The 21,995-nt window shown below is 40.2% G+C and overlaps 1 protein-coding gene across 20 annotated transcripts in view; it reads right to left on the bottom strand.

Annotated features, from left to right (window-relative positions):
* The window catches only part of DOCK9 (dedicator of cytokinesis 9), a 319,065-nt gene that overhangs the window by 79,907 nt on the left and 217,163 nt on the right, over positions 1-21,995 (bottom strand). For 11 of the 20 annotated variants that reach the window (XR_010600573.1, XM_065592481.1, XM_065592546.1 and 8 more), the window contains exons 34-38: positions 13,984-14,117; positions 9,891-10,005; positions 7,434-7,500; positions 2,921-2,968; positions 315-451 (exon numbers count right to left, since the gene is read on the bottom strand). Coding sequence is in view for 19 of the 20 variants with exons in the window: in XM_065592481.1 (XP_065448553.1) it covers positions 315-451; positions 2,921-2,968; positions 7,434-7,500; positions 9,891-10,005; positions 13,984-14,117 (501 nt within the window). In the remaining variant the exon portion in view is untranslated. The remainder of the gene's footprint in view (positions 1-314; positions 452-2,920; positions 2,969-7,433; positions 7,501-9,890; positions 10,006-13,983; positions 14,118-21,995) is intronic. The other 9 variants (XM_008164120.4, XM_042843652.2, XM_005303908.5 and 6 more) reach the window with 2 other exon arrangements.

Below are 21,995 nucleotides of genomic sequence, written 5' to 3'. Positions count from 1 at the left end.
CACCACAAAATTTAAGAGTTTGTAATTTAAATCAATCCCAGATTTAAATGATTTAGAATATTTCATAACGAAATTCTCAAGGTACCACTTTAAAATATGTAATACTATAGTTAACCATGTTCCACATTACGTCATCACTTAGTATTGATTGCTCTACCAGAAAGTGGAAACAGACCGGTGAACTAATTCCACTTAATTGTTTGATCTAGAACAATAATAAAGTCCATGAAGTGCTCTGGTGTGGGTCTGGGACCTGCCTCTGGTGTTGTGGTAGTGGATGAGGATGACAACTGTTATGGTGTAATGGAACTTACTGTGGTTAAAAGTGAGAGAGTTATCCAGGCTGCTCAGTTGCTGCAATCTGGCATGCATCATTCCTGTTCTGTTACGGGAAACAGGCAATGTCTGAGATTTTCGATCATGAACTATGGGTCCCAACCCCTCCTGGTTCCTGCAAGATGGGTGAAATGGGATAGAAGCAAAAGTTAGACATGTCAAACTGCAGCAAGACAGGGAGAGTTAGTTAAGCAGCTACAGCACAAAAAGTACTAACGAATGAATGGCAATGCAGCCTATTTGTTGTTTTATGTTAGCTAAAACAAAAATAGGCATTTTTAAAAAGCATCACATCAAATTCATAATTAGAAAACCTAATGTGTGAAAATAAAAGCACACAAACTGTAGCTCTTGAAATATTTAATTTACTTCAAAGCTTTTAGCAATGTTAATCTTAGATGATGTTTTGACAACAGTCAGAACTGAAAAATGCACTAATTTTTTTTGATTATATAAGTTTTAGGGAAAAGTTAGAAAGAGGTGAGTGGTAAAACAGGAAAGCCCACATGCAATAAGAGCAGGAATTAATTTAGGCACTAACATCTGTATCTTACCCAGGCAGGAAGGGAGAAGAGCCATACACTTTGTTAAAACTTGTCAGCAATCAAGTGAAGAAAACAGAAAAGTGATTTGTGTTAGCAATCAGTACAACCTTCCTATTGTGTACCACCACCTGAGCTGATGAGAAATTAAAACCAATGCTGGAATTACACCTCTCCCTGTTCCCTTAACTAAGAGTTCTCTCTCACTTGGTGTTATTCTGTGCAGTACATGCATTTACTGTGATACAACATGCTTTGGTGTGACATCAATTTTACAGATGTAAAGGCTATATTTGTTTGTGAACTGCAATAAACCCACAGACCACCAGAGACTTGTATGATTGTGATAGTGTGGTGTTTGTTAACATGCAGAACAGATCAAGTGATAATTCAATATGACAGAAGTACAGAACAGTCTTCTCTGCTATGTCAAAATGTTATTTTAAAGACTGGAGATTCTGAAGTATGTTAAAGCAAAAAGCAGTATAATCAGAGCTAAAGACACAATCTAAATTGAGAAACAGCTATAGATCCATTTTATCACAGATTTTTTTTCCGTGTATGTAAAACATTTTTTGGGGGTGGAGGTGGTAGAAAGAGACAGTGACAATCTTCTCCTAAGTCCCCAGGATAGCATTCATGTAATAGGATGGATGAGTATTTCATATTTAAATTAGGATGAACGTTTATTATTTTCTTTTTGTAAGAAACAAATTCCCATATCATTAAGTTTGAAAAAGTTCAGTTTAAAGTCATTGTGATTTGCGGTACCCTGTTTCCCCGAAAATAAGACAGTGTCTTATATTAATTTTTGCTCCCAAAGATGCGCTAGGTCTTATTTTCAGGGGATGTCTTATTTTTCAGAAATGGAAAATGCCTTATTATCGGTGGATGCCTTATTATCGGGGGGATGCCTTATATTACAACGAGAGGCAAAACTGTAAGTAGGCCTTATTTTCGGAGGATGTCTTATTTTCGGGGAAACAGGGTATATTCTGATTGAACTCTTTGGTATGTCAATTTCCAATGTAAACTGCTAATGTAGTAGTCTGCATTTAGCTACTGACATTGGGAAATATAGATGCCAACAATGTTGGTAAAATCCTAACACCACTAAAGTTAATGGCAAAATTCCCATTGAGTTAAATATGGCCACGATTTCACCCCACAAGCTTAATGATATCACAGTAGCTCCAACACCATGGTGGTGGAGGCAGTGTGAAAGCCTGAACAGACTAGGTTAACTAACTTACTTCTTTAATACAAGAACAAGTACTCTATAATTTGTATGAGATGTATGCAAATGTGGAAGAAATACTGACGTATACTGTACAGTTTATGGGCCAAGTTCAGACCTCAGATACATGCATTCAACTCCCATTGACTTCCCACTGATTAACAGGCTTCAGTGTGAGTGTCACACATGCATGTGCTGCCAGAACTCAACTCTATGAACTGAAAAATCTAAATCTAGAAAACAAACAGTTAGAAAAAAATTGCAAAATGGCAGCTTACGAGACACATTACAATAATCAATGTGATTACAGATCTATGCCATCTCTCATTTAGATCTATCCTCACTCTTTGAAATGAACAATATTATAATTTAAATTAGTAAAAATACTATGTAGTAGTGCTTTCAAGAGGATTCAACCAAGACAGTTTCAATGCTTGTCATTATTCAAAATGTGTAATCACAAACCAATATTTGCTACCTTATAAGCATTATTTTAAGAAATAAACCTATTCTTCAAAAAATGTATCCCCCTCAAAAGTAAATACCAATTACATTAATTTCTTATAAGCATATTTTTGTATATATATATTTCTAATATTCTTTTACAGCAACAATATTTTCAGGTAGCACCCAAAAAGGGGTGCATCCAATTACTCACCTTCAAATTGGTAGGCATCACTGCATAATAATTTCTCCATTCTTGTACAATAACTTTTTAATAAACAAGAACTCAATGGATATTGTACATACTACTATTTTAATTCTCTCATAGCATAACACCATAAATTTAAATTCTACACAGTACCTGGCTATGTATCGTTTTCCCATGTACTGGAACTGATGCAAGCACACTCTGCAGAGAACATATTAGGAATCATTGTAACAACATTTAAAAACTGTTTAAATAAAAGTTTACTGCAACTATTTATCTATTATGTCTGCTTGTCAGTCCCTCTAAGCTCTTTCTTCACAGGAATTTCAGGAAAAACATCCATTTTAATTGTTCCCACCGTTAAAGTAGAGCCCTACAACCTAACCTGAACCTGATGGGGCCCAACTACTCGTGCTGGGTTCAGGTCAGGTCAGAAAACAACCGGAACCTCCTGGGCTTAGGTCAGGTTGTCTTTGTTAATCTTCTCCTGACTCTGGGGTTGACATGGTGATAGCTGCATGTCCCATTGCTGTAAGCCACCTCGCTGCACTGAGTGTGCCATGAAGTGAGTGTGCAGAGTTGCAGCAATTCCTTGCACTCTGCAGTACATACAGAGCAGCAGGGGGTGGCAGAGGCAAGAGTGAGGTATGGAGCATGCCCTGATCCTTTCACCTGGAATCAAAGCAAAGAGCTTAATATCTTGGCTGGTGCCAGTTAGAATTTCTAAAAATGACAAGTGGGAAGCATCAAGGATTGAAAACAAAAACCAAAGAAAAAAAATTATATTAATTGCTGCTTCTAAAACGTGGTATCCTAAATAAACTTTATTATTTAGTATTTATATGGTAGTAGTGTCTAGTTGTACCTATCATAAGCAGGGCCCCATTGTATAAGGTGATGTGTCTACACAAGCAAAGTTACAGTCCCTTCCCCAATGAGCTTACAGTCTAAGGCAGGGGTGGGCAAACTACGACCCGGGGGCCGCATCCAGCCCTTCAGACATTTTAATCTGGCTCTCAAGTTCCTAGAATCCTAGAATATCAGGGTTGGAAGGGAAGAACCCTTTACTGAAAGTGGTCAGCGCCCACCATAAACTTGAGAAACCTTTAAGGGCAGGATGAATGTCCACATGAAAGTAAGCATCTTTCATATTTAGAGCTATGAAGCACGTGTCCTTTTCCAGGGATTGTATTATTGATGTCAATGTAATCATATGGAAATAAACTTGCAAATAAAGACACTGAGTTGATGGAGGGGATACTAGGAAATATGTCAAATAGAACCCCTTTCCTTCATGTTGAAGAGAAAGCCACTCTTTCACTACCTGATGGAGGCTCCTAACGAGAATGATCTATGAAAAAGGAGTGGAAGGGGTTTTTGGAGGAGATGGGAGATAAACTCTATTATGTAGCTGGAATGGATGATATCCAACAACTATGTGTCCATTACTAAAGTGGTTCTCAACCTTTTCTCATCTGCGGACCCTTTTGGAAATCTCGAATGGAGGTGTGGACCCCTATGGAAATCTATTGTCTGTATGTACAGTTTAATTCTGTTTAGTCAGTTTTCATCTAAGTCTTTCACAGACCACCTTTAACATAGTCCACAGTCCACCAGGGGTCTGCGGACCACATGTCGAGAACACTATGTTACTACTCTCCAGATGTGGAGCAAGAGTGATAGGAGGCCACCAAAATATAGGTGGGGGTTGGTTGGGGAGGCATCACTAGTGGTTCACAAATCCTGAGCATCCCATCAAAATTATCTTTTAGCCAGTGGGTGAAGTTGAGATGTTGTTGATGCTGGAGGTGCAGGGTATCATGATTTCTGTACCCTCTGTATCTTATGAGGTGGTTCATACGACTGTTGACAGTAGAACTGTTGAATCATAGATTTGTTTTGCAGGGATGTTTGTGGCATTTCCTCTTTGGGGAAGGTACATATAGTCCCAAGGAATGGAGGGTTGCCCTGGAGTCCTTTTAAAAGTGCAAGGACTCAGTCTTTTAGTCATCTTCCTCTTCTGTGGGGTCAGAAGGAAGATCTGGTTGCGCCTTTGGAAGGAGGCATGGAGAGATCCTCTAGTAGATCACACTGAACCTGTGTATTGTGCGTATGGGTCCCATGGGTCCATGGGGCGATCAAAGGAGGATTGTGGAAGTTCCCAATGCATGGTGGACCACTGGTCCTGAGGAAGGTGCCTTAGTGGAGGTTGGTTCCAGGAGGCTCTCGAGCTGTTGTCTGGACTGTTACCCTTGAAAGAGATGATGACAGTTCCTCTGGTGATTTTGATTCTACCAATGATGAAAAAGCTGGACCCGGTTCCATTGGAGGTACCGACAGTCCCATTGGAGGAAAGCAGCAGCTGGTAGATGGGATGGGGGGATAGACTTTTCCCATAGCTTGTATCTGTTGGTGGAATCATGATCTCCCTGATGAAGGAAGGTCCCGATAGCAGAGAAGATTGAGGAACCGAGAGAACAAAAATGTCCTCTGCTTTTCTTGGAGTATGTGGGATACTGTCTGCCTTTACCATTGAAGCCAATGGAGGGAGGCTCTGTCCTGACCACATACAAGGTAGTGATAGTACTCTCTGCAGTTAAGAAACCCAAAGGGTACTCTTTATCAGAACTGATGGCTTCTGTTTTTTCGCCTTAGGTAATATTGCTAGCATTGGTGACGCCACTGTGGGGCTGGTACTGACAGAGCCCGTCTCTAAAGATCCTTTTATTCATGGCTCTTAGGCTTAGGATGTTCTGAGTCCATGGTGGCTGGGAGCAAAGACTTACTTAACCTGGGCAGGGTCAGATCTGTCCTCTTCGGAGTAGACTTAAATGGGGATCTGCTCTTATGTGTGGGAGAGTTCCCGGCCTTTATAATAATAATAATTAATGGAGATATCCCATCTCCTAGAACTGGAAGGGACCTTGAAAGGTCATCGAGTCCAGGCCCCTGCCTTCACTAGCAGGAGCAAGTACTGATTTTGCCCCAGATCCCCAAGTGGCCCCCACAAGGATTGAACTCACAACCCTGGGTTTAGCAGGCCAACGCTCGAACCACTGAGCTATCCCTCCCCACAAGAGAGACCCTGATGGAGGGTGTGTGAATGTGGATTCCCTCACTCCTAAATCACACCTTGTAGTAGGAGGGGTGCTCCTCACTGATTCATGATGCTATATGGGCAGGGGTCCCCTGCGTTGAGTCTGACTGGGCCTTCAATAGCCTTCTCCATGATGTGCTTTTTAAGCCAGAATTTCCATGCCTGACAGGTGACGCTAGGAAGCAGCAACAAATACTGCACCTGGCAGAGATGTGCACTTCCGGGAAGCAGTCTAGGCAGAGCTGGTGGTTGTCACTCATTGAGAAGGAGCATGGACAGGAGAGACTGTTTTCAAAGCTTAGTGTTCTGAGCACAGTCCCATTCCTGTACTGGGGTATGGGACGGTGAGGGATCTCTGGGATGAGGAATCTAACATACTTCACTGTAAACTATTAAAAACTATTTGCAAAGCTATTCTAAACCAAAAACCTTGCAGGTTGAAGACTGCACTGGAGGTACCGATTCAAGCCATGCGATGGTAAGAATGAACTGGAGAGGTGGCTGGTTCACCCAACACCTTATACTCTCAGTTTGAAACATGAGGAGAACAGGAACAGACCTATGGACACTGCTTGCCAGAATTCTCTGACTCTGGGCACAAAGTGCATGCGTATCCACAACAGAATACACATAAGCACCAACACTTGAAGTATATATTTAATTGAAGATGAAGATTCATGCACAGAGCACATTTTGTAACACACATTTTGATCAGTGCATTTATAACAAAACGTCTGGCTATCACTGTGTCAATGGCCCTGTTCAGGCTATGGGTGTGACGAAGAACAATCTGGATTGGAGCACGGCAGGAAGGCCTTTTAGAAAGGCTACTGCACTGTTCCCCTCAAAACTGCTGCTCTCAAACTTGACTTCACTCCACCACAGCATTCAGACCAGCTCTGGGAAGCAAGTGGAAGTAAAGATGGACATTGTTGCTTTCCTGTTCAGAAGAGGCTATCTGACTTCTTCTCTTTCCCTTCTTGTGAGGTGAAAGAGGAAAGGGCAAAATTGGGAAGCCATCCTATTTTCATTCTGAAATAAAGTACCTCTAAGTACCGTTCCCAGAGGAAGAGCTCTGTGTAGCTCAAAAGCTTGTCTCTCTCACCAACAGAAGTTGGTCCAATAAAAGATGTTACCTCACCCACCTTCTTTCTCTACTCTCCTGGGACCAACATGGCTACAACAACACTGCATTCAGAAAAAAAGTCAGTAATGGGCATCTTTATTTATTCTGGATTTGTAATTGCACCTTTACTTTTAATGGTTGTGGCTCCATCTGGGACGCAGAAGAGGTGGTGACTCTAAAGGGAGTATTAGCAGCATTTTAAGTACCCCAGCCTATTTAAGGACTTCACCAAGTGCCAAAGGTGATAATTCTCCACTCTAACTCCCCCAAATTAGTGTGGAACTAGCAATATTCTATAATGTTGCATGTAAAATTAAGTATGGGGCTTCTAAATATTGATTGATGGTGTCATGTTTTGAATTAATATGAAACATCTAAATCTACACTGAGTTCAACAAGCAAATTCAAATATACAATTTTTATGAAAAGCTAAGCAAACTCACTCTGTGATTGTGAAAAAATCCATAAGTTCAGATGTTGAAGCCTTGTTCCAATATGTAAACAAAGCATCTAGAAAATGAAGAATTTAAAAAATAAACAAATCAAAGGTAGTTAACAACAATATTAATAAGAACATTTTGCGCCATTGGTTCTCAACTTTGAGGTTATGATAATTCATGCAGTTCAGAAAAGGGTTTTCTGGGAGCAGATAACTGTCACAATTTTCTATAAAATTTAAAATTTCCTTTGAACTTAATCTTGTAATTTCAAAGATAGCCTTTTGAATGAATATTGCTGCAGTAAATGTTTATTGAATATATAGCATAATAGTGAATTAATTTGTAGAGGAGTATTTATTATACATGTGTAAAATAAAGTATGCAGACAATGATTTATTGTGCAATTCTAAGAAAAATAGAAGACCTTTAAATAATTGGAAAAAAACATACATTTGCAGGTTTCATATAAAGTGTTTTACATAATGTATTTTACTTATATATTTTGAAATGTAAATATATAATTGTCAGTCAGAGTTTAAGGCCAGAGGGAATCACTCAAAAGATATTTTTGTTTTGTTTTATTTTTTGCAATTACGGCATGTAAAATCATATTCAAATAATTATATGAAGCATTGCATGTAAAGCATGTAATAAATATTAAACATATCATTAACATTTCTATTCTCATTCCTGACATTGCAATAAGTGAGACTATACAATGTATAAAAACAACAAGGAGTCTGGTGGCACCTTAAAGACGAACAGATTTAGTCTTTAAGGTGCCACCGGACTCCTAGTTGTTTTTGTGGATACAGACTAACACGGCTACCCCCTGATACTATACAACAGGGGTTGGCAACCTTTTAGAAGTGGTGTACTGAGTCTTCATTTATTCACTCTAACTTAAGGTTTCGCGTGCCAGTAATACATTTTAAAGTTTTTAGAAGGAAAACTATTGTTGTATGTAAAGTAAATAAGGTTTTTAAAATGTTTAAGAAGCTTCATTTAAAATTAAAGTATTTTGAAATTAAAACGCAGAGCCCCCCAGACCGATGGCCAGGACCCAGGCAGTGTGAGTGCCACTGAAAATTAGCTTGCGTGCCGCCTTTGGCACGTGTGCCATAGGTTGCCTACCCCTGCTATACAATGTATGAAACTTTCAAATCACATTGTACACATTTTTACCATTACATAAATCAAATTTGAAATTAATTATCAAAATATGTGCTGAAAGTACATACCGACTTTTGCTATATTTGGCAGAGAGAACTGATAAAAATTAAATTTGCATACTGCAGTTCTCAGTCCTTTTGACTTAAACAAAATAAATCTGAGATGTATGGTCATAGAGGAAACCATGTGGGAACTTTGGGAGTTGCAGGCAGAAAAATGTTCTGCATCCTTGTTTTATGCCTCTCCGATTTTAAAGACAGCGCACATTTGTATTATAAACTAAACTTCAGCCAACTGTTATGCATGTCTTAATTTTGAGTCACTATTTTAAAACTCTGAATTAATGTTAGTTTTACATAATCTTTGAAAGTTACATTGTTACTCTGATTTCTGATAACCGTACTGGCCATCTCATTAACATTTTACATAATAAATATATTTAAAGTTTCTATCGTTCCAAAATACTTTCATGTAGAACTCAACAAAATTGTTTGGACAAATAGTTTATTTGCCAAAAAAATGCTGTTTTGGGTTCACCAAAACTATTGGCAAATTCAGGGCAAATAGTTCCAACTGAAATTTAACCTCCCCCATCCAAAAAAGGCTCCATTTTGTTTTTAAAAAATTAACTATATTTATTTAAACAAACAAAGAGAAGGGTAAAAAATACCTGAAAAAGAAAAACATTTGACCTGAAAATTTTTTTTTCTTCAGATTTTTCAGTTTAGCCACTGACTTGAAAAATCAACTATTCACTCAGCTCTACTAATATAGCCCCATCACGGAAATATCTGATTGCCTCAGAATACTCCTGTGAAGTAGGGAAGTACTATTATTCCCATTTTACAGATGGCAACTGAGGCATAAAGAAACTAAGTGACTTGCCCAAGGTCACACAGGAGATCTATGGCACAGCAGGGAACTGAACTCAGGTGTCACAAATCCTAAATTAGAGCTCCGAATACTGGACCATTCTTCCTCTCCAATACCCAATAAAAAGTCATACACTGACGTATGCAATGACAAAGATTTGTTAACTGAGACCTTCAACTAACCATATACTATTGAAGGGAATAATTAATATTTACGAACTACAAGTTTTCAAATGGGACTTAATTTTATCACTCAAGTACAACAAGAAGAAATGTAAAGCCATCAACTCACACATGAAAGGCTTAACAAGATACCACAGCCATTACTGAAAATAGTTTGAAAGATTGTAGATCTATAAATCAAACCCTCCATCTCATAAATTTACAAAATTAAGAAGAATTGTTGTTTACCTACCATCAGACATGCTTTTTAAAATATGAAGGAAACACATGAGCAGACTTTTGATTTCTGTTTGGTCGAATTTGCCACTTCGAACTACAGAACTTCCTAAAGTGCCACAGTGCTGGTTCTGAGAATAAATAGGAGTAAATTTGGGTGAAACATTTTCTTAAACGGTTAAAAACTTAACAATTTTGAATTGCTTTGTTAACTCCTATGAAAAGAAGGGGATCTCAGAATGGAGACAAGATCAAAATTTATATAGAGGTATATTTTAGTAACCCATCTAACTGTGCATACAAACTATGCCAAATTAAGTGTCTTCACCTTCAATGTTATTTTCTTTTTTACATGCATTTCCCCCCTTCAGGGAAGAAAAGCTATTTACCAGTACCTGCAATTTAGGATTATACAGTGGTATTTACACTTGTGGGAAGTACATGTGCCACTGGTGCCAAGTTAAAATCATTTAGAAAAGAGCGGTGTGATTTTTAAGACACCTATGCACGCTCCTTTGTGGATCCTACATTTGGAGCGAGGTCACAAGGAGCTATGGCCCTGACTCACTGATTTTTTCCCCATAAAGTCATACATGAGAACTCCAAAGAAAGGGTCGTGTGCGGGAAGCGTGTAATACCAACATTCTTGGAGAACCAGTTACTGGTAAGTAACCTTCCTTTCTCCAGCAACTGCTTGTATAGTCCCCTTCGTTGTGGAAAATTAGCTAACAATAACAACACTTGAAGGAAGTGTGTCTAAAAAGAACTAAACCAGCACTCAACTTCCAAACTGTGTATCAAGTTTAGTTACCAAATTAAAATAGTATTGTGTATTCATATGAACAGTGTTCCTAGTAGCAGCTTTACATTTCTGTGGAAGAAGCATTTCTTAGACATTCTCTAGAACCAGGTGGAAAGCATTATAAAACTCTTAGTTATACCAGTTTTGCATATTCCATTTTACCCTCTAAGGCAATCTGACTAGAGATGTGCTTCCCTCCTAGATTTATCCCTATATGGCATAAAAAGATAATCTGAGGGCTTGTCTACATTTACAGCGCCGCAGCTGACCAGCTGCACCAATGCCACTGCAGTGCTTAGTGAAGACAGTACCTACACCGATGGCAGAGCTTGTCCTGTCAGCATAAGTACTCCACCTCCCTATGAGGTGGTAGCTATGTTGACGGGAGAAACTATCCCGTCAACATAGCTCTGTCTGTGGTGGGGGTTAGGTCAGTATAATTACGTCACTCAGGGATGGGCATTTTCCAGACCCCTGAACAACATAGTTATATTTATGTAAATTTGTAGTGTAGACCAGGGTTAAGAAGTTTAAAGCAAACTCAGTCCTTTCTAAATCAGGTGGTCAACAAAAAAGGAACAGGGAAGGGAAAAGCTCTGATACCAGGGTTCCTGAGTGATAAATAAAACTTACTATTTAGAAGATACAGAAGAGAATGTATTAAACCACTGCTGAACAATCAGCACTGTTTATCTGGGTTTCGATTTAAGGTGCTGGTTTTGATCTTTCACAGGTCACAGATTTGAAAAGGAAGGTAATTCCAAGAAGGCAGGATGCATACTAGACAACATTTTCAGCATCAAAGCATCCCCTATAGTATCTTCTATAGCTCCAAGCCCCCGCTCACTATTTCAGGCGCCTTTAGATCAATGGCACCTATCTGACTGGAAGAGAAATATGCTGTCCATGAATGCCTAGATTCATTAAATTTATTTTTCTTTGTGAATAGTCAGGTCCTCCAAAATGTTACGATAAATCTGTTTTAAATCTTCAGGCTTCTATAAACAGGTCGGATCTTAAATCATCTCACATTCAAGATCTCAGAGTAGATTCCCAATGTTGAGGTAGCCATCCATGACAAGTAATTAGCTGGATAAGAGCTGACACGGGAGCAGCCTCATATAGTCAGAGCACTTGTCCCATGAAGGGAGCCTTCAGAGAGTTCTGTTGCTCACTGAACACTTTGTATAAATGTCTCTTAGATTGAGTGCCTTTGATGAGTCCTCCTCAACACAGGCAGCAAAATGCAGACCCATGACAGACACTGTTTCAGCATGAGAGTCATGTGAACCCTAAACACTTGGGAATCTGCCATCAGAGAATCCAAAACAGAGCTGTGAAAAGCAAAATTACTGTGCTGGATACATATCTGAGACCAAATTAAATATCCAACAGGCAAGGAGTAAAGTAAAATAACTGAAGTGGAACTGAATATGAAACTAGATATAATGCTAACTACAGGAAAAACAAAGATTCTGACATCATTGCTGAAGCGGTAGAAAAGGAACTGGGATGACGCTGAGGCCATGGCGCCGTGTAACTGTAATCTGAATCCAGGAAACATGCATATAACATTAGCAGTCACTAGCAAGCTCGGATTCGATGCTGCAGGAACATACACTTCCTGCAAGCATGGATCTTCATAGGCAATTTTCAATGGAGAAAATAAAAAGCCAGAGCAATTTTTTAAATGAAATCCTTATACAAATGGTGAAAAATTCAAAGACACTTACAGTGTACAAGTGAACTACTGAAAAGAAAGTTAGAAAATCAGTGGATAATTGATAGGACTAAACATTATTCTGAGGAAACATTAACAGCAGCCACATCAAGCAAAACACCTAAATAACCTAACCTGATAGACTAGGTGGAGATTTTCAAAGGAGCTTAAGAGTCAGGCACCCAAATCCCATTGAAATTCAATGTCTGCCACTGAACTCCCCTAAATTCCTTTGAAAATTCCAGCCCAAAGATCAACTAATTAGCAGAACACTGCAAATTAAGACATTAACAAAACATTAACTAAATGTTGGGTGACAGTTTTGCCATTTAGCAGCAGAATACACCTACAGAACATCTTTTCAGTTAAAGAATTTTCTTACTTAGTCCATATTTTATATCTATCTATCTATTTTCCGCCAATCATATATCTTGGAAAAAGGAAAACAAAATAATGTTTAGTCTACTTAAAATAGGCACACCATAGGCTAAGGCCCCAAACCTACCAACACTTATACCCATGCTTAAATTTAAGCATGTGAGAAGCTCCATTGACTTCAATGGGTCTACTTGTGTGTTTAAAGTGAAGGACATGCATAAGCATTTGCAGGACTGGGAGCTACATGCTATTTTAATGAAACTTTTTAGTTGTTTTGGTATTTGATCCATCATATTTACAGCAGGTATAAAATGCTGCAAAGCTGTGGCAAAACTCTACTGACCACACTCTTCACCCAGAGTCTTAACTATATATCAAGTACAAAAACCAAAATACTTCTTGTAACTGAAGAGAGAGCGCAACATGCAACATTTTCTCTGGTAAAGCTGGAACTGTCAGAAGTGAAAAGTCCACTGTAACACGACTGTTCTTTGCTAAATGGGAATTTTCTTGTTCCTCTTCACTAAAGCGCATAGCATGAGCAGAGTACCTTCTGCGAAGTTTCTCCCTCTGCCACACAAAGGCATGTTAGGGTCAAGTGGAAAAAAATTAACATATGTCGTGAAATGCACAACAAGGTCTAAGAAAAATAAGTGTTAACATCAGCTATAAACAAACACGACTGAATACCTCACAGTTACTGCAGTTTCTTGCTTTGGAATTGGCTTACAGTACTCCTACGTCACTTAAGCGCTTTTTTAAAATCCCACCCTAAAATTTCAGTTCTGCTTTATTGAATGCAAAACTTAAGATGTTTCTTTTAGTAGATCAGAGTGCCCTTATCCAGCTCAGGAAACAGTAATAACTATTTTCTAAAAATGTTTCTTTACATAAAAATATCTGTTCACATATTCGATAAATTATTTTGATGATTTATACAGTGCAAAATAGCAAATCCACATGATAACTACTTTTTATTTCGCAATAAACAATTTTACGTATAGTAACACTATCAAATGAAGTTATTTCATGTTTTAATCAATGCTGACATTCAGAATACAATTCAACTCCTAATGGAGTTAGTGCAAAAAGACTTCTATTGACTCCAATGGGAGCTGGATTGATTTCTTACTATGTACTAGACAGTTTCCTAATGATATTGAATTACATTTGTTAACATGAAGACTTATTCAAAAGCTTATTTTTTACCTTGTCAAGAGAATTGTTCTTGTCACTTTGTCTTTCTGGGAAGCTGCTTCCTGAATCTGTACTTATAAGGGAGCCTCTTGAGTCAGCATGTCTTACACAATTAACATTTGGAGTTGATGAGGTATATGGGGAAGCTAAATAAAAAAATGAAAGACACACACACGAGAGAGAAAATACTACAGTGATTACTAATGGAGAACTATTTTCACAAAATTCAGTGCAAATTTTTAAAAAGTGAAGTCTGCCTTCTTTCAGTAAAATTGATAAAATCTTAATTGCAATGCATTTAAAAGAGAGGTTTACTTACTTTACAGTAACACTTTTTTTTTTTTTAAGATGCTTTTGTCCATAGAGATCCCACTGTAGGTGTGTATACCCATGTGTCTGAGCCTGGAATCATTTAACCAGCAGCATCTGTGAGAGGCTGCACATTTGGCCTGCATACCCTCCTGCCTCCCACCCCATGGGCATAAAGAGTGGAATACCCTAAATGCCACTCAGTTCCTTCACCAATACTGAAATCCAGTAAGAGGACTCAAGTGGGGTAGAAGAGTCATAGTACGAGCCATGTGGACAAAGGCATCTCAAAGAACTCCAGTTACTGTGAACTAAGTAATCTCTTTCTTCTCTGAGCATTTGTCCACACAGACTGACTACCAGTTACTTCTCAGGTAGGTGGATGACAAGAGTCCTATCTAAAAAATGACTGCAAGACAGCCCTGCCAAACTGAGCATCTGATCTAGAAGCTGTGTTAGTAAAATGTATAAGTAGAATGCCATGTAGGTGCTCTACAGAGTTCCAAGACAGGAGCACCTCTAACACATCCTGAGAGAGGTTGCTTGAGCCCTGCAGATTGCACCCTAACTGAAAAGGGAAGGGGAAACTGTTTCACACTATAAGAAACCTTAACACAGACATTTAAGAGGTGACCTAAGCATAATTCTGTCCTTATAGACAACCACATACGGAGACCCAGCCATCAAAACTTGTGGGTTTGTCTTCACGTACAGTGCTACAGGGGTGTAGCTGCATCTGAGTAGCTGCGCTGTTGTTCTTAAGTGAAGATGCTCCTATGCCAATGGGAAAGCTTCTCCCATTGGCATAGTTAATCCATCTCTCCGAAAGGCAGTAGCTATGTCAATGGGAGAAACTTCCCTGTGGACACAGCGCTGTCTACATGGAGGGTTAAGCTCAGTATACCTACGTCACTCAGGAGGTGTGGATTTTTCACACCCCTGAGCGATGCAGTTACACTGATATAGATGTGTAGTGTAGACCTGGTCTGCAACTCCACCAGGCTACACGCTGAAGTGACAGCCACTAAAAATTCTGTCTTTATAGAAAAGTGTTACAAAGAACATGTTAAAGGTTGGAAAGAAGGTTCCATTAAAGACATTAATACCATATTCAAGCACAAGGAAGGAAAGGAATCTTTAACCAGTGTAAACAGTGTAAACCCCTTTAAGAACTTGGAAACTGTAGAGTTAACAGTTGAAAAAAAAAAACCACCCAAATAACCACTTAACCGAGCAATAAAAAACCCCATAAACAGCTGGTAAATGCACTTTAACAGAACTGAGAAACCACAATGTTTCAAGGATAATAGATTGTCTAAAATAGTTCAGACAGAAGAGTTCTCTGACTGGATAGTTCTCTGACTAGATCATACTGAAAAATGCCTCCACTTATATATTGATATATATACACACACCTATCTTGTAGAGGCTTTCCTACCAGGAATAAAAACTTGAATAGTCAGTGAGCAGTTCTCCTCAAGCAGAGTCAGCCAGCTAGCCTCCATGCTGTCAAGTGCAGAGTTTTTGGGTCTGGGTCCAGTACACTAGGCTGTGATTTTAAGAAAGGATATTTGGAAGGATGGGAACCAAAGACGGACAAATTGAAAGGTGAATTAGATCGGGAAACCAAAATTGATGGGCCCAAGTAGAAGCTTATCCTGACAAACTTTCTTGAGTACTCTGAGGATTAACAGGATGAGGAGAAATGAGAAAGGCATATAGCATGTTTTGAGCCCACAGAATCAGATCTGCGTCTGCAAGAGACTTTGGACTCATTCCTCCTGGTGAGCAATATATGGGATATTTCTTATCATATGTGGCAAATATGTCCATTGAGGGAACTCCCTAATCATGAAACACTGAATTCAAAATAGAGTCTTTTAGCTCCCATTCATTGGAGATGGAGTCTTTCCTGCTCCGATAATCTGCTAAATTGTCCTGGACACCTGCTAGACAAAATGCCAACAGGTTGCTATGACAATTACATCATTCCACAAGAAAATTGATTCCCAATAGAGGGGAAAATCTTGCAACCTCCAAATGTGTATATAATACATTGCTGTCCTATTATCTGTTAGGATCTGAAGAGGGGTGTTCTAGAGCACAGACAGACACGCTTTGCAAGGTAGAAGAATGGCTCTTAACTCCAATATGTTTAAGTGCAATTCCTCCTGTGGGCCTGAAATTTGCCTAGGTGTGAACTCCATCATTGCTTGGATGCATCCTTTAGAGTAGTCTGATGGAGAAGCTGGATGATAAAACTCACTGGCACATACAAAGGTGAGTCCATCCACCAATGAAGAGATGTCAGCACCTTTGGAAGTATCACTACAGGAAGGCATAGTGTGTATCTGACTGGGTAATAAACTGGTCTTAACCACCCCTGAAGGGGGCAAAGGTGCAGTCTTGCATATAAACTCTCAACATCAACACTTCTGGGAGAAGGAATCAGAGCAGAGCTGTATTAGATTTCTTTTGTAGAGCAACTGAGATGTTAAAGCTAAAATGTATAATAAATATCTCGCAAGCTGGCAGGAGGTGAATCAATACAAATGTTTTCAGGTGCAGCAAACTTGGATAGTCTGGGACCAAGTGAACAGAGAGATTTTTTCAATCCCTGAGTTAAGTTAGAAAAAGTATGGTTAAACCACAAAGGATATCTGTAAGAAGAGCCATTTCAGGAAGACCAAGTTTATATTAGATTGTGGGGAATCTTGAGGTATGATAAGGGAAGAGTCAAGAACAGCTCTGGTTTTCTAATTTAGATTTTTTTTTTTTTGCCAACAGATTGAAAGAAATACAACTTTAAAAAACTACTAAAACTAACACTAACTAAAAATCTAATACTACTTATGATACAACAGGGAAGCAGATGGACACTGTGTAGCTCCATCTCACTGCAACTGGCAGTAAGAAGGAACTGTATGGTGGTTGGGGCTGTTCTGTCCTTTATTACCCCTCTCCCCAGGAAGTGGGACAAGAAGATGCAGGTAGGGTAGCCAGACAGCAAATGTGAAAAATTGGGACAGGGGGTTGGGGTGCGGGGTAATAGGAGCCTATATAAGAAAAAGACTCAAAAATCGGGACTGTCCCTGTAAAATCAGGATATCTGGTCACCGTAGATGCAGGGTGCATATGCAGCCTCCAATGGATACTGCTGGCTGAAAGATTCTGCATGGGGCATGTAGAAAAATGATCAAAGTAGCATTTAAGAGATGAATAATTCTAATATAATCAATTTAGCATTTTAGACATTTCACCCATTACTTCAGTGCATAGTTACCAATAAATAAAAATAAATGATTATTTTTACATAGCAATTTTTATCCTAAAGGATCCCAGCTCACTTAACAGACATTCTTTTTTCTCTTTCCACACATAAGAATTTCTTCTTCACCAGCGACATGCAACAGCTGTTTAATAGCAACACAACAAGCCAGATTAGAGCAGAAGTTGAGGAAGAGCATATCCAGTTGCAGGAGGAATTCAGGTAAGTAAAACATGATTTTCCAAGTCCGAATTTTGATAGGACACTGTGATTAATGCCGACTTTCTTCTTTACTTCGCTTTTACCGAGAGAAGAGGCAGTGCTTGTTGCTAAAGATAGGGGTGATCTACTAAAATGAGGTTATTTTAAGCAGCAAAAGCGTGGGAAGGTATGTCCTCAGCCTTGGGGCAAGCACCTATGATCTGAGAACAGCAAAACAAAGATGCTGGACTTCAGAGAGGCAGATTTTAATTGACTCAGAGAAATACTAGGCAAGGTCCCATGGAAAGGCCAATTAGGAAAAAAATAGTAGTCAAAGGAAGCTGTTCTTCAAAAATGTAATACTTACTCAGGAGAGCATTCTGTGCCAAAAAATTTAAAATTCTGCACACAATATTTTTTAAATCTGCAAAAATCTGCACGTTTTATTGGTCAATAAATAAATGCAGAGGCTCCAGCATAGCAGTGGAGAGAAGAGGCCACTGATGCATGAAGGTGGGAGATCACCCTGCAGCCTCCCTACCCCACCCCTCGCCCTGGGGACACGGACTCAATGGTGAGGCTGCACCCAACCCTGACACAGCACAAGGCCTGGGCCTGCCCCAGAAACACCTGGGGCCCTGCCCCTCTGTGCCAGGTGCACCAGGTGTGGGGCAGGATCCAAGTGTGGAGGAGCTCAGTGTGGGGGGATCCAAGTGTGGGATGAGAGGATTCTGTGTGGGATAATCTGGATACAGGCAGCTCAATGGGGGGGTCTGGTGTGTGTGTGGGGGGGATCCAAGTGCAGGGGCAATGGGACCCTGCAGGGGCTTCCAGGTGAAAGTGATTGGGGCTCAGCAGAGGGGGTCTAGGTCTAGGTTTGGGGGGTTTCAGCAGGGATGTCTTGGTGCTGGAGGAATGGGGCTTGGTGCGATGGGGGTCTGGGTCCAGCTAACTAGGAATCAGTGGCATGGGGGTCTTGATGTGGGGGCTCAGGGTGATGCAGGGGGATCGGGCTCGTAAGGGTGGGGGTTTGAGTGCAGAGAGCTCAGTGGGGGGTGGTCTGGGTGCACGGGTGGGAGTCTGGAGGCAGGGCCTCTGGGTGCAAGGGGGCTCCAGATGCAGGGGTTGAGGGTCAATGGGGTGGGGTTCGGGTATGGGGTGTCTGGGTATGGCAAGTTCAGATGCATGGGATTTGGGTGGATGGGGGAGCAGCTCCCTGTATAGTGACCCCCTCCCTCCGCAGCTGAAGAGCAATGGGGGCATGAATCATGGGAGGATGCTGAACTTCCTGCAGCTAGGGGAGGTTTCTGAAGTTGGGTCTGACACAGACCCAGCCACTCCTTGCAGGGGAAGAGGAAGCCCAGCTGGGACTAGCAGCTGATCCCGGCTTAGGGTAAGAGCTACGGGCTGGGATATCCCCAGCCCTGTGGTGAGTTTCCTCTCCATCAGCTGCTCTGGGTGCCTGAAACGATGTACCTGCAAAGCTAGGGAGTGGCGCATGACTGCTTTTGCAGCTTCCCTGTCAGAAAGTCATTTTTCTGCAGGGAAGCAAAGAAATCTGTTGGGGGGGGGGGCACATGAATTCTGCGCATGCACAGTGGTGCAGAATTCCCCAGGAGTAAATACTAGAGGCTCAACATCAAGCTATTCTGATGCAGAGGAAAGATAAGAAGAACCACAGGAGGCCAAAGTGGCTGCACAAGGAGCTTTTTAGTTACCTAAAAATCAAAAGGGATACATAAAAGGAAATGGAAGGAGGGGCATGTCATCAAGGAAGTATAGATGGGAATAGCAGCAGTGTGAAGGGACAAAATCAGGAATGTCAAGGCAAAGAATGAGTTACAGCTGGCAAGAGATGTTAGAGACAACAGGAAGGGGTTCTTCAAATATGTCAGACCAAAATGAAAGATCAAGGACAGTCTTGGTCCGCTGCTTATTGGAGAACGTGGGCTGGTACGGCAGATGATCGGAAGGTAGAGCTGCTCAATGCCTAAATTGCTTCAGTCTTCTCACAAAAAATAACATGTGACCGGACGACTACTGAAGTTACCATAGATAATAACGGGGAAGGGATGCAGATCGGGATAAGTAAACATGTCAGAGATCTTCTGACTAATTTGAATGAATTCAAATCAGTGGGATTGGATGCTATTTACCCAAGGGTACTGAAGGAATTAGTTGAAGAAATCTCGGAGCCACCAAGATATTTACAAACTCATGGATGACAGGAGAAGTCCCAGAAGTCTGGAGAGGGTCTAACATAGTGCCCATCTTTTAAAAGGGGGGAAAGGAGGAGCTGGGGAACTCTAGACCAGTCAGCCTGACTTTGATATCTGGGAAGCAACTACACAATGTATAAAACATTAAATTTGCAAATACCTGGAAGATGAAGGAGTAATCACTAGCAGCCAGCATGGATTTACCAAGAATAAATCATGCCAAAATCAGCTTGATTTCCTTCTTTGACAGAGTAACTAATTTGGTAGATGGGGGACTGCAGAGGACATAATATACCTGGACTTCAGCAAGGCTTTTGACACAGTCCCACAGAAATGTGGGCTCGACAGGACTACCATTAAGTGGATACATAATTGGTTAAACAACCGCAAAGAAAGAGTAGCTATTAATGGAATGAGGTTGGATTGGCAGGAACTGTCAAGTGGGGTTCCACAGGGATCTGTTCTGGGTCTGGTGTTATTTAACATCTTTATTAATGACCTGGATGTAGGTGTAGAGAGCATATTGATCAAGTTTGCAGATGACACAAAGCTAGCGGGGTTGCCAATACTTTGGAGGATAGACCTAAAATTCGGAGGGATTTTTATAAATTGGAGAACCGGGATACAGATGACAACATGAAATTCAAGACAAATGTAAAGTGCTACACTTAGGGAAGAAAAACCAAAGGAACAAATGCAGAATGGGGAGAAACTGGCTTGGCAGCAGCACTGCTGAGATGGATCTGGGAGTTGTCGTGGATCACAACCTCAACATGAGCCAGCAATGCGATACTGTTGCAAGAAAAGCAAATGCAAGTTAGGTTGCATTAACAGAGGCATAGCATGCAAGTCATAGGAGGTGATAGTACCACTCTACTTGGTGCTGCTTAGGCCTGTGTCCAGTTTTGGTCAACAATGTATAGAAAGGATGTAGAGAAACTGGAAAGGATCCAGAGGCGAGCAACAAAGACAATCAAAGGGATGGAATGCAAGCCATATCAGCAAAGACTGAAGGAACTGGGTATGTTTAGTTTGGAAAAGAGGAGATTAAGGAGGGATATGATAGCAGTCTTCAGATATTTGAAAGGCTGCCATAAAAAAGATGGATAAAAGTTGCTCTCTTCTGCACAGAGGGCAAGACAAGATCCAATGGATTCAAACTGCAGCATAGCAGATTAAGAACAGCAGGACAATGGAACAGACTCCCTTGGGAGGTTGTGGTAGCTTCTTCACTGAAGATTTCAGAAGGAGGCTGGATAGCCATCTATCTTGGATGGTTTAGATACAATAAATCCTGCATCTTGGTAGTGGGTTAGACTAGATGACCATGGCGGTCCCTTTTAACACTTTGATTCTATGATTCCCAAAATAATCTGAAACTAGCTGTGGGGAGCCAGAAAATACACCTATGGCACATAAAATGGGAAAACAATTGTGGGAGCTAACCAGTAGCAATTCATCTAAATGATTGTCTTCTATCATTATCTCCCGAAAGTGGGGATTTGGCACACCATCCCCAAGAAGGGGCAAGACTCAACGCTGCTTTCTTTTCTCCTCAGCAGCATAAAAAAGAGAGGCAGGCAAGAACTGATGGTTTAGGTGTCAAAAATTCCAAATCCATTTAGGCAGAACTTATGCTTCCAACAGCTATCTGGCAGTCTCTTGTTAGCTGCTGGTTCTTTTCCCCACTGGTTGGCTGATGGCTTCCTTAAGTTGCTGCTTCCTGAAATAGCAGCAGCAATTTAAGTTTCGTGTCTTCATACTGAACAAGAGGTGGACAAAATCAAGGATGTGTCTGAATATACTTCTATAAATTAGGGCTGTCGATTAATCGCAGTTAACTCACACAATTAACAAAAAAAATTTAATCGCGATTAAAAATTTAAAAAATAATCGCAATTAATCCCAGTTTCAATCACACTGTTAAACAGAATACCAATTGAAAGTTATTAAATATTTTTGGATGTTTTCCTTCATTTTCAAATATATTGATTTCAGTTACAACACAGAATACAAAGTGTATACTG

Source organism: Chrysemys picta, chromosome 1 (assembly GCF_011386835.1).
Source record: "Chrysemys picta bellii isolate R12L10 chromosome 1, ASM1138683v2, whole genome shotgun sequence".
NCBI lineage: Eukaryota > Metazoa > Chordata > Testudines > Emydidae > Chrysemys > Chrysemys picta.
The sequence above is the reverse complement of the archived record's forward strand: the minus strand, read 5'-3'. Positions and strand labels throughout refer to the sequence as shown.